We start from the raw sequence: 13,070 nt of genomic DNA on the forward strand, positions 1-13,070 counted from the left end.
TGGGGGACTGCTCCGGTGGGAAGGCAGCCAGCAGTACTGTCCAGGTGAATCAGGAAGTTCGCAGGACGAAAAAAATATCAAAGAGAGGAAGGTGGCTGCATGACTTGGCCTTTTACCAGGTCTGGAAAGGTCACGCCCACCTACTAGTCACATGCAAGGAAGGATGCTCCAGGCCAAGAGGAACAGGAAGCTCAAGTGACTGGACCAACATCCCCTGCATGGCCACTCTAGCAAAGGAAGGAATGTTGTACTTGACTGCTCCCAGTGGATTACATCCCACAATTGATGAAGAAGAAGAAGAAGAGTTTGGATTTGATATCCCGCCTTTCACTCCCTTTAAGGAGTCTCAAAGCGGCTAACATTCTCCTTTCCCTTCCTCCCCCACAACAAACACTCTGTGAGGTGAGTGGGGCTGAGAGACTGTGACTGGCCCAAGGTCACCCAGCAGCTGCATGTGGAGGAGCGGAGACGCGAACCCGGTTACCCAGATTACGTGACTACCGCTCTTAACCACTACACCACACTGATGGGTGCAGTCAGAGGCATAGCGTGGGGGGGGGGTTGGGGGGGCGTGGCCCCGGGCACAGATTTGTGCAGAGGTGCCAACAGGCACCCCCACAGCAGGCTCCTTCATCGGAGCCTGCCTCCAAGCGAGAAGGAGCTGCACCTTGGCTGCGGCGCTCATGCCTGGCCACAGCTCCACCCTCGGGTCGGGCCTGACCCAGGGTAGGGGAGCAGGAGAATGGGTGGCGATGCTGCCGCCCACCCTCCTCAGTGCAGGGTGATACCCTGTGGCTCTTTGTGGTTTTCAGTCCTCTCTACCATGGGTGGGTATATGAGTGATTGTGAGTGGCGTGTGCAGCTGCTGGTGTTTGCCATAAGCCGTCCTATCCCAGTCTGGTGCCCTCCAGGTGTTTTGGACTCCAGGAACTTGATGACCCTTGTGGTCCCTTCCAACTCTACGTTTCTGTTATTCCATGGTCGCCTTGTAACTATCTGGACATAAAAACAAGAGAGGCCTCTGTAGGAGATTCCAGTTCTTGGGTAGGATTATACAGAGGAAGGCAGTCTTTCATGAAACCTGGTACCAAGACTTTTAAGGTTTGGAAGGTTAAAAAAAATAGCAATGTGAATAGTTGTCGGAAACGTATAGGCAGCTTTTCCTGTTTGGGAATGTGGGGGAAGAGAATGAAACAGTGCTCACATTCTCCTCCTGTGCTTAAGCTGATATGCCACAACGGCATGACTAGCTCCACACTGCCGTTTAAGGGCTTGAATCCCAATCTGATTCTGAGGAGACATAATTCAGATTGGCTATACAGTGGTACCTCAGGTTACATACGCTTCAGGTTACATACGCTTCAGGTTACAGACTCCGCTAACCCAGAAATAGTGCTTCAGGTTAAGAACTTTGCTTCAGGATGAGAACAGAAATTGGGCTCTGGCAGCACGGCAGCAACAGGAGGCCCCATTAGCTAAAGTGGTGCTTCAGGTTAAGAACAGTTTCAGGTTAAGTACGGACCTCCAGAACGAATTAAGTACTTAACCTGAGTTACCACTGTATGTTGAAGCGATTGGTAATTGGCTCTTTATAGATGATTGTGCTGTACTACATTTCCCAGACGATAATGAACCTGCCTTAGCATTGGGGTGGGGTGGGAACACACATTGCACCGGATCCTGCTCTCCCTCACACTGGGCTGCAAAATGCAGAAATACCAGCCAGGTATGGAGGGCACCAGCACGGGACACGGGTGGCGCTGTTGTCTAAACCACTGAGCCTAGGACTTGCCGATCAGAAGGTCGGCGGTTCGAATCCCCGTGACGGGGTGAGCTCCCATTGTTCGGTCCCAACTCCTGCCCACCTAGCAGTTCAAAAGCACATCAAAGTGCAAGTAGATAAATAGGTACCGCTCCGGTGGGAAGGTAAACGGTGTTTCCGTGCACTGCTCTGGTTCGCCAGAAGCGACTTAGTCATGCTGGGCACATGACCTGGAAGCTGTCTGCGGACAAACGCCGGCTCCCTTGGCCTATAGAGTGAGATGAGCGCTGCAACCCCAGAGTGGTCTGCGACTGGACCTAACACTCAGGGGTACCTTTACCTTTTTATGGAGGGTACCACACATACGCCACCCCCTCCCAATTCCCCTTCATACTGGCTTTGCACATTTCAAGCCAAGATTTGGCCTTTGAGAATATATTAACATGCGTAACATTGGCTGTGTGCAAATTGAATTTAAAATATTTTCAGATTGAGCTCTTGATAGGGCCTTGAACTCATTATCCGTTTTAGGAAATGTGCGCTGCTTAAAAGTGGTAATTACAGTTTAACGGTATTGTTTTGGGAGGCAAGAGGCTCTTGGCAGACATTAATGCAGCTTTGGTGTGTTTTGTACCTATACTGCTGTATCGATTTTGCATATTGATTTTTATGTCCTCTTAGAAAACCAGTGATAACCATCTAGGAAAGGAAGTAGGCAACTGACTTGTACTAAATATTTTTAGACTGTGCTGCTCCTCCATCTTCCTTTTCTCTGCTTTTGATTCCCTTGCATTTGGGGGAGCAGGAAAATACAAAAAAAAGTGAATGTCCTCTGTCCTTTGTGGCCTCTCCTTTTAGGCTTGCAGTCTGTTGAATGTTCACTGATACAGATTTTTGGCCCCAAGGGGGGAAAAACTGTTGTTTGTTTGTTTGTTTGTGCAATGGTTCCTCTATCGTCTTTTTAAAAACAAACAAATATACTACGAGCCTTTGGGTCTCAGCGAGTTTTCATATTCTAGTTAAGTACAGTGGTACCTCGGGTTACATACGCTTCAGGTTACAGACACTTCAGTTTACTGACTCCACTAACCCAGAAATAGTGCTTCAGGTTAAGAACTTTGCTTCAGCATAAGAACAGAAATCGTGCTCCGGCGGCACAGTGGCAGCAGGAGGCCCCATTAGCTAAAGTGGTGCTTCAGCTTAAGAATAGTTTCAGGTTAAGAACGGACCTCCAGAACGAATTAAGTACTTAACCCGAGGTACCACTGTATAATTAACATGCTTTCCGTCTTGTTTACATATTATTTCCATGATGCTGACAAATGCCAAGTTCTAGTTGACAGATCGGTGGCATGCAATTTCTATGCAAGTTGTTACATTTGGGGTATCTGGAAAATCAAATCTGGAAGGAGCAGCTCTCTCAAATGCAATTGCCCTTTATTGCTACATAATAAGAATAGGACGAGAAACTCTCCAGCATTCAAACTACAGGAGCTCAAGTGGTTTTAACTATTTATTTATTTAAAATAGTTATATACCGCTGTATTGTGGAAATGTATCACAGCGGTTTACAACAATATAAATACATAAAACCACACAGTAAAATCTTTTTTAAAAGTTTGAAAAATAAAACCAAAAGTGTTTTTAAAAAAACTTCAGTAGACCATTGTGAGGGATGGACTTCTAATTGACAGATAGGCCGGTCATTTAAAAGTTAGCACGTAAGGTTTTAAAAAAGCACATAACACTGAAACACAGCACCACCTGGCCAGTGACCAAAATAAATCCATCCATTCATTCATTCATTCATTCATAACCCAAGTCTTGTGGGTAGAGTTGCCCTTGAAATCAGTGCACAAGGATTGAATGTGATGGGGACATGAGCAGAGAGGGGAATGTAGGAATGAGTGGTGTGTTCTGGATATGAAAGTGCCTGTTCTAAAAATCAAACACACATTCAAACATACTACTTAACATAACCTCTTCACTGAGGATATTTGAGCAGTTGGTATAGCAAGGTCTTGATTTTGGTCATTAACATAAAGAAAGGGGTCCACGTTTCTTGGAAAATGTCTCTGTTCGTTATGCCTCTATAATTGCATGTCTGGCGAGACACTCAAACATTGCTGTATACCAGATATTATTTCCACATACCGTATTTTTCGCCCTATAGGACGCACTTTTTCCCCTCCAAAAATGAAGGGGAAATCTGGGTGCGTCCTATGGGGCGAATGCAGGCTTTCGCTGAAGCTTGGAGAGCTAGAGGGGTCGGTGCGCACCAACCGCACTCGCTCTCCAGGCTTCAGGAAGACACCTGCAGCCTAGGCAGCCCTGCAGGAGGTCCCGCAGGGATGTCTAGGCTGCGGATAGCAGCCTGCTTCCCGGAGCGTCGGGCGCCCTGAAAGCAGAGTGCCCGGCGCTTCGGGAACACATCCGGAGCCTAGGCAGCCCTGCGGGAGGTCCCCGCAGGGCTCCCCACACTGCGGATAGCAGCCTGCCGCCTGGCGGGAGGGGCGCCCTGAAGCAGAGCGCCCCTCACGCCGGGCAGACATCTGCAGCATGGGGAACGCTGCAGGAGGTCCCAGCAGCGCTCCCCACGCTGCGGATAGCAGCCTGCCTCCCGGCGCGAGGGGCACCCTGAAGCAGAGCGCCCCTCGCGCCCGGCAGACATCCGCAGCATGGGGAACGCTGCAGGAGGTCCCAGCAGCGCTCCCCACGCTGCGGATAGCAGCCTGCCGCCCGGCGCGAGGGGCGCCCTGAAGCAGAGCGCCCCTCGCGCCGGGCAGACATCGGCCAGCCCCACAAGCTCGGGGGACAGCAGGAAGGCGCATCGCCGCCACCCCGCTGTTCCTCGACCTGGTTAGGTTTCCCCGCCCTGCTTTTTGGGGGGAAAATAAAGGAAAAAAATTTTTCCTTTATTTCCCCCCCAAAAAACTAGGTGCGTCCTATGGGACGGAGCGTCCTATGGGACGAAAAATACGGTATGTTCAGGGGTATTTCAGTCTGGTTCCTCCATTGTGGAGCTATCGCTAATTGTGTTGCGCTCAGTAAGAAGTCTACTAGTTCTCTGTGGTGGAGCCCAAGTCTGCGTCCAAAGATAGTAGGGCTAAGGCAGGATTTGAATGAAGGGGTTGGCCTGTGATTGTGGATATAATGGACATAGATATATTCTTTATTAGTGTAATGGTTCTAGGGGTTGCTCGTGCGTAAGTTGCCGTTACTCCTGGCTAGGTTGCCTGGTTGAACCCTTTCTGTCTGGACAGCCTCAAGTTCCGTGGCTGCCTCAGTCGCTGGCAGAATCCGTCAGTGGGCGTTTCTTGAACCTCTCCCAGCATATAAGCTGTTTGACGCCCAGTCTCCTCCTACTCTGCCTGCACGGAAGTCTTCTGCGCAAAGAGGGTGTGGGCAGCGGAGTACCCGTGCCCTCTCCGCTGGTCTCCCGCGAGGAGTCCTGGAGCCACCTCTCTGATTCCCCCATCTGCCCCCCTTCTCCACTGGTGTTACGCTGATTTCCTTCCCCAGCGGATGGGCTACCTCTCTCCCTACTGGGACCCTCTCCGCCATCCCTCTGGAGCCTCCTCTCCGCCTCCAGCTCCGATGGCAGTTCCCTGACAATTAGGGTCCAAAGACCCACCAAGGCAGTTTCGAAAGCAAAATACAGCAGGAATGAAAGATTCCAAGACGGTCATTATGTGGATTTATCCAGGGCATGTTGATTTCGAATTCTTAGTACTTCCGAGAGAAAGTACAGTTTCAGGATTTCCAGGTAAATTTACCATTAAGTTTTTACTGGATCTAAAGGGGAATGCTCTGTTCCAAAAGTTTTTCAACATGGGGGCATTCCCACCAAACATGAATAAATGAACCAAATTTTCCACAGCCCTTCTAACATAAAGGAGAAAGGGAGGGATAAATTTTTTGCCAGCTTGACTGGTGTCTAGTTGCCAGTAGAGGGTGACCTTGAGTGAGGCCTCTGTAAGGTTTTATTTTATTTTATTTTATTTTATTTTTATTTTTTTCAATGCAAAATTACAACAAAAATTGCAAACATTGAATCCAAAATAAAACAGTACAAACAATTAAAAAAAGAAAAAAAGAAAAATGAACAAACAAAACAAAAACACACATCTACAAATAAAACCATACCATCATTCTAATCATTATGTACATATACACATATTGACTTCCTTCCTTTGTTCTAAGACCTCAATATTTTTACTCTTTCTAAATTGTTGTGTCTAATGTAGATTACTTCTATCTTTATACTTTTTGCACCATTTTTCTCTTTCTTTAACCCTGCAAAGCTTCATTCGTTACATACCGATATGATTATTCCAGAACAATGGTTTTTTCATATACTCTTTAGCACATCCCCATTCTTCTAATAATTTTTGGTCCGATTGTCCCCTTATGAATGCTGTGAGTCTTGCCAGATTCAGCCCAATTGCCTTCTAAATCCGGCCCACAAACGGTCCAGGAATCAGCGTGTTTTTACATGAGTAGAATGTGTCCTTTTATTTAAAATGCATCTCTGGGTTATTTGTGGGGCATAGGAATTCATTCATTTTATATTTTCAAAATACAGTGGTGCCTCGCAAGACGAAAAGAATCCGTTCCGTGAGTCTCTTCGTCTTGCGGGTTTTTTTGTCTTGCGAAGCAAGCCCATTAGCGAATTAGCGCTATTAGCGGTTTAGCGGCTATTAGCGGCTATTAAAGGCTTAAGGGATTAGCGGATTAGCTGCTAAAAGGCTATTAGCGGCTATTAAAGGCTTAAGGGATTAGCGGATTAGCTGCTAAAAGGCTATTAGCGTCTTAGATCAGCTGATAAGCGTCTTAGATCAGCTGTTAAGCGGCTTAGCGAACAGCTGTTAAGCAGCTTAGGGGCTTGGGGAAAAGGGGGGGGGAGGGGGAAAAAACCCCAGGAATCGCAAGACATTTTCGTCTTGCGAAGCAAGCCCATAGCAAATTCGTTTTGCGAAGCACCTCCAAAACGGAAAACCCTTTCGTCTAGCGGGTTTTCCGTCTTGCGAGGCATTCGTCTTGCGGGGCACCACTGTATAGTCCAGCCCCCACCCCCCAAGGTCTGAGGGACAGTGGACCAGCCCCCTGCTGAAAAAGTTTGCTGACCCTTGCGGCTACACAAAGTCAGAGCCTCCCCTAAATGAAACTCTATTGTGTGAAAGGTACAGACAATCCGGACTTCATTTTAAAAGGTTTAAAACATTAACACTTTTGAGTTTCTTTATACCAGGACATACTCTGAACATGCGTAGTTAGATGTGATTGTTAATATCAGATTTTCCTACGCACACGTAAAGTCAAAATTGAATTGACTGCCTTATCAATGCTTTTGTTTAGTTCCTTGAGAAACGGATGGATTTTAAAATGTGTGGTAGTTTATTGCTTTTTGTGTTTCGTTTTATCATTTTTAAAAAAAATGGGTCCCGAAACACCCACACACCCCTGTTTTTTCCTCCCCAGAAATAAAAAGGCATATGTCGAGAAGTTCTGGAAAGATGTTAAGGTTGGTGATTTTATCCGACTCTTGTGTAATGAGGAGATTCCCGCTGACATGGTGCTGATATATACTAGTGATGGAGATGGGATCTGTCACATTGAAACATCAAGCCTTGATGGAGAGACCAACCTGAAACAGAGACAGGTTGTGAGAGGATTTGGCGAGCAGGTATAAATGGGCACTTCTTGGGAGAAAGTCTGTGTATAATCCATATCAGGGGGAATCCTATAGACTTCAATAGTTTTTGACAGTTCTCTTTGTACTGATTTCGGACTCCTGGCTCTACTCATTTTGTCTCCAGGATACCTCTCCTCCCAGCACACACAGAAAAACAACACCAATTTTCTTCCTTCTGGCAGCAACCCTTGTGATTCACAATGTCATTCCAGAAACACACACACGACTTTTTTCCCCAGCCAGAACTCACCAGAACTCAGTTCCGGCACCTCTCAGGTGGGCGCCATTGCCATTGCCATTATAAGAGACCAAGGGAGGTGTTCGTGGTGAGTTCCGGCACCTCTTTTTTCTAGAAAAACCACTGCACACACACACAAAGGCACACACACCTTTGGACATTCACTGCAGCTGAGAATGTTCCTCATTATTAATTCTCTTGTTGTATAAGCAGCTCTCCATACAGGTGATTTATCCCACAACTATGAGATGCACTACTAATATATCCCATTTCACAGAGGGGAGAACAGTGGCTGAGGGAGAGGTATTCTATATAATTGGGGGGGGGGGGAGTACAATGTAATAAATAGTCCAGCACAGGATCTGATCAACCCATTTATATTTTGCCTTATATTCATACACTCATATGCAATGACTAGATAGATAGTCAAAGGAGTCACTAACAGGTGGCCTCTTCTACCTTAAAAATAAAAACTCCTCCCTACTTAGAGATGGGAAGACCTGGGGGGGAAATGGGGGGGGGGGCTGGTCTTTTTTCCAAAGCCATTTTTACCCGGAAAAATTGGGAGAAAAAAAGAAGTTTGATATAGTTTGAATATTCCACGCACTCCCCCCCCCCCCGATTTTTCCTGAAAAAACAGCTTTGGGGGGAAACCAACCTGTCCCCCCCCAAAAAAAATTTTTTTGTTAGGGCCAGCCCATCTGAACACGTAGAAGCTGCATGCGATTTACTTCCTTTTAACTTTAATCATATTTTCAATACTCTTAAATACCTGCTTTTAACTGTGTTTTATCAATCATTTTAATGTTCTGTTGTATATTTTTGTAAACTGTTTAGAAGCTCTCTTACCATCATGCGGTTTTTAATATATAATAACAAATTCAATTTAGAAAACACACACACACTCCTTTTCCTTTCAAACAGAGTTTGAGCCTTAGTGCAACTCACTCTTCAGTAACTGGATGTTGGTTACTTCTGGGCATGGCATGCAAAAAAATTGCCCTACGCTTTGCCCCGGCTGTCCTGGAGTAGAGATGGGAAGCCTGGAAAAAAAACAGAAAAATTGGGGGGAAACTGGGTTTTTTCCAAAGCTGTTTTTTAGAAGTCCATGAGAAAAATGACAAAGAGGAAGAGGAAGAAGAAATGGAAAATGATAGCAGTAGTTAAGGAAATGAGATAGAATAAACTGCATGTATTATGTTGTGTCTTCTGTTTCTTTTTTTAAAAAAGCACTACTCAAAGGGTAGACCTTCTATGGAGCTTAAATATTGAAGTAGACCTTAACTTTATTTGCTGTTGGTGCTAAGGGGCTAATCTGATTATTTTTTATGTCGATGGTTTCTTGCTTTTGTTTTTTGCTTGTGAGGGAAAGGGTGGTGGTTACCTGTTTTATTGCAAGTATAATACTTTTATATGCAATGTGTTTAACGCAATTTGTAAAACTACACACTGAACTTTTTTATTTTCAATTTTTCCAAAATTTCTGTTTTTTTCCCGGGGGGAATGGGGGAAAATGTTTTTTCCTCATGGCTTCAAAATTTCCGGAAATTATACATCTCTATCCCTCCTCAGTGCTTTTTTGTCAATTACATTTCTATCATGATGTCAAAAAGTAACCAACCAATTCTTATTTATATGGCATATGGGGCTTGATTAAACCGAGTGAGGCCTTGGGTCTGTCTGAGCCATTTTCTTTCCCTCTGATAAGCCGCCAACTTTCTTGGGCAGAGGTCTGTACCAGCAACTTCTGTCCTTTTTTCAGCCATTCAAGAGACTCTTCTCAGTCACCTCAGAGTGGGTTTTACTTTTTCTTGCACCCAATAAGCAGGAAAGCAGGCCTTCCTGTGAACCTGCTCAGTTCTCTGAGAATCTAGATTTAGCAGTACCTGGATTTTTACCTCAGGTTGTCATGCCAACCAGTGCAGATAGGCATGCAAAGAATTGATGTGATAATTCATTACTTTAACGAAGTTGCTGCATCCCACGTTTGAGCTCCATTTTCCCCTTTCTCCCCCCCCCCCTCAAATTTGTATCTAGGAAACTGAACTTGATCCAGAAAATTTCGCAAGCAGGATAGAGTGTGAGGCGCCAAACAATGATCTTACCAGGTTCCGGGGGTTTATGTAAGTAATTTGGGGTAAGCTCTGTCTGCTCTCTCTGCTTGATAAAATATTATAGCACTTGTATTAAAGTGAAGAGCAGCAGCTAGCAGTCTCCAGGCCACCAGGCCATACCAAGCCACTTTCTGGCTAATGATTATTCTCCTCGCAGAGGTGACCGGGGTAGGAGGCACAAATGGGATGTGACTTGACAGCAGATTGCCTTCATGGATGAATTTTTGGGCCTTCACTCCTTCGTCAAAGTGGCTTCCTGGCAAATCTTGTTTGCCAGCTATGCAAGCTCTTGATCCCATAGAAAGCCCCCAGCTTCAGAGTCAAGGGAGGCTCCCAGCTTGAAGTTGGAAAGCTTATTAGCAACTTTACATTATTAGGCTACATTATCAAAGTATTTGTATCACGGCCTGACACCGTATACCAATGAATTTGATTTACAGCGGAACCTTGGTTCTCGAACGCCTTGGTACTCAAACATTTTGGCTCCCAAATGCCAAAAACCAGGAAGTAAGTGTTCCGGTTTTGGAACGTTTTTCGGAAGCCGAACATCCGATGCGGTTGTCAGCTATTGTTTCCAGGGCGCCTGCACCAATCGGAAGCCACGCCTTGGTTTTCAAATGTTTTAGAAGTCGAACGGACTTCTGGAATGGATTACGTTTGAGAACCAAGGTACCACTGTATTACAATTCAAACACCAATGAGGGATTGCACTGAAAGAGCCCTTGTCAGGCTTTCCTCTCAATCACTAGCCCAAGCCTCCTCACTTGGAGGTGTTTTCAATGCAGGCGAGATGCTCTAGGACAGCCTTCACTAACCTGATGTCTTCCGAATTTGTTGAAAATCAGATATATAATCTAGGCAACAAATGGCTCCTTAAGCCAAGGCTGCAGTCACAAAAGCGGAATGTTTAGTTGCTGTTTTAGGGCAAGACAGTCCTAAAGTCTTGTTTTTCAAATGATGGACTGACTGCGATTGATTCTCAGTTGAACTTCTGGTTCTAGTTCAGATGGCAACCTTGAACTAGGTTAACAACTTTGAGAACTGAAAGAAGGAAAGTCACTTGATCCTGGGACAGTACACATATATTTTGTTGTATTCCGACCTCTTTATCTTAACAGTCTCTGCTTCCACTCAGGCTGCAGAGGAAAAAGCCATTCGGTTCCAGAAATTCATTCCGTTTGTGCAGATAAATTATAGCTGATAGAATTCTACAAGGTGGCGTATTAGTTGATGAAAACAGTCTAGATCCAGTGATCCCCAGATGGTCCCCAGATGGTGGCAATGTCCTAGCACCCAGGCATCTCAACTTGGTTGCAAGTGGTTGAAAGCAAAATATGTCTGGCGTCTGGCTAATTTCGGACACGGGTTGGACTGCAAGTCCCATCAGTCCTAGCTAGTGCAGCCTGACAGCGTCTACAGGGCACCAGGTTGTCAAAGACTGCTCTAGGATATATTCTTTTGAATGTCTTGTCCGTGGGTGTTGGCGGTGCTTGCGGAGCCTTTGTGAACATGAATGTGTCTTGAGTGTCTCTAGGCAAATAACCATCGCTGCTGGATTTGTCTTTACAGGGAGCACCCAGATAATGAACGCGTGGGCCTGAGCAAAGACAACTTGCTGATGAGAGGATGCACCATCAGAAATACAACAGTTGTTGTTGGCATTGTGGTGTACGCAGGTCAGTGTCCTGGCTAGATGTCGCTGGTTTGCACGGCCTGAGAAATGAAGCCGTTCATTGCCATCCCTGGCAAACATAAAGGCTTGTCCCCAGTATTACTCAGAGTAAACCCATTGAAAGGGACGCGGGTGGCGCAGTGGGTAAAACCTCAGCGCCTAGGACTTGCCGATCGCATGGTCGGCGGTTCGAAACCCCGCGGCGGAGTGCGCTCCTGTCATTAGGTCCCAGCGCCTGCCAACCTAGCAGTTCAAAAGCACCCCTGGGTGCAAGTAGATAAATAGGGACCGCTTACCAGCAGCAAGGTAAACAGCGTTCCGTGTGCTGCGCTGGCTCGCCAGATGCAGCTTGTCACGCTGGCCACGTGACCCGGAAGTGTCTGCGGACAGCGCTGGCCCCCGGCCTCTTAAGTGAGATGAGCGCACAACCCTAGAGTCTGGCAAGACTGGCCTGTACGGGCAGGGGTACCTTTACCTTTACCTTTAAACCCATTGAAATGATAGACACAGCTAATTTATGCCAATGAATTTCAGGGGATTTTACTCCCATTGAATGCTCTCCCCAGGGAGGTTCGGCTGGTGCCTTCATTACATATCTTTAGGCACCAGGCAAAAATGTTCCTCTTCTTCCAGGCCTTGGGGCTGATTGATATCTGATGCCCTTTTTAAATGGGAGGGTGGATTATTGGTTCGTCATCGTTTTTTATTTTTGCTATGTGTTTTATTATTTTCATCTTGTAATTTTACCTCGTAAGCCGCCCCGTGATCTACAGATGAAGGGTGGGACACAAATTTAATAAAAAATAAGTAATAATAAAAATAATGCTCTAAGGATTTGGTTGGGTGCAGCCTAATACTTCGTGCGATAAAGTCTATTCTAGGGGTGTAACTTAAATATAGAGGATTAATCCATTATGATGCCAAATGAAGGTTGGAAGGGAGGTCCAATAAATAGCAAAGGCTCCTAAAATCAGTATCTCCTCACATCAATTTCCCCTCCTCCCGGTTGTTCCACAGAATTCTTTATATAAAGATCAATATTTAAAACATTCCTGTGCCTTCCTCCAGTTCAAAATGTCCTGGGCATTTCATAGCCATAAAACAGTTTACAGCAATAAAAAGCACAGTGCTATAATTTTATCATAGTGGGTTAAAAAAAACAACAACTGCAAAGTTGTTAATCCTTGGGAAATAAAAAGGATTTTGCCAGGCATCTAACAGACGTTAACGTCTTAGGCTCTAGGCTAGCCTCCCTGTAGAGTGTGAGTGTGTGTGTGTGTGTGTGTTTGACAACTAGGGCACCATAAACAAAAATGCCCTCTTTCCAAGGAGCCACCGGGAACAGAGCCTGCCCCTAATTGCATAGCTTCCAGGTTTTTGTTTTTGTTTTACTTCTTGGTCAAATGGGAGCAGCGTTGAGCAACTGGAAAGCCCAAGGACTCAGTCTGGCACAGATGACACAGTGTGACTGGCTGCAGAAGCAACTTCCTCCCCAGCCCATTATTTAACTCAAACTACTTCCTTAAGCTAGGGGACGCGGGTGGCGCTGTGGGTAAAAGCCTCAGTGCCTAGGGCTTGCCGATCGAAAG

The 13,070-nt window shown here is 45.8% G+C and overlaps 2 protein-coding genes across 25 annotated transcripts in view; one reads left to right on the forward strand and one right to left on the reverse strand.

Annotated features, from left to right (window-relative positions):
- The window catches only part of LOC310685618 (uncharacterized protein), an 850,221-nt gene that overhangs the window by 30,787 nt on the left and 806,364 nt on the right, over positions 1 to 13,070 (reverse strand). The window lies entirely within an intron of this gene.
- ATP10D (ATPase phospholipid transporting 10D (putative)) overlaps positions 1 to 13,070 on the forward strand; it is a 73,688-nt gene that overhangs the window by 20,134 nt on the left and 40,484 nt on the right. For all 23 annotated transcript variants that reach the window (XR_014515337.1, XR_014515338.1, XR_014515339.1 and 20 more), the window contains 3 exons: positions 7,244 to 7,448; positions 9,733 to 9,818; positions 11,379 to 11,485. Coding sequence is in view for 20 of the 23 variants with exons in the window: in XM_083457996.1 (XP_083314122.1) it covers positions 7,244 to 7,448; positions 9,733 to 9,818; positions 11,379 to 11,485 (398 nt within the window). In the remaining 3 variants the exon portion in view is untranslated. The remainder of the gene's footprint in view (positions 1 to 7,243; positions 7,449 to 9,732; positions 9,819 to 11,378; positions 11,486 to 13,070) is intronic.

Source organism: Podarcis tiliguerta (assembly GCF_965153285.1).
Source record: "Podarcis tiliguerta genome assembly, chromosome: 9".
Classification (NCBI taxonomy): domain Eukaryota; kingdom Metazoa; phylum Chordata; class Lepidosauria; order Squamata; family Lacertidae; genus Podarcis; species Podarcis tiliguerta.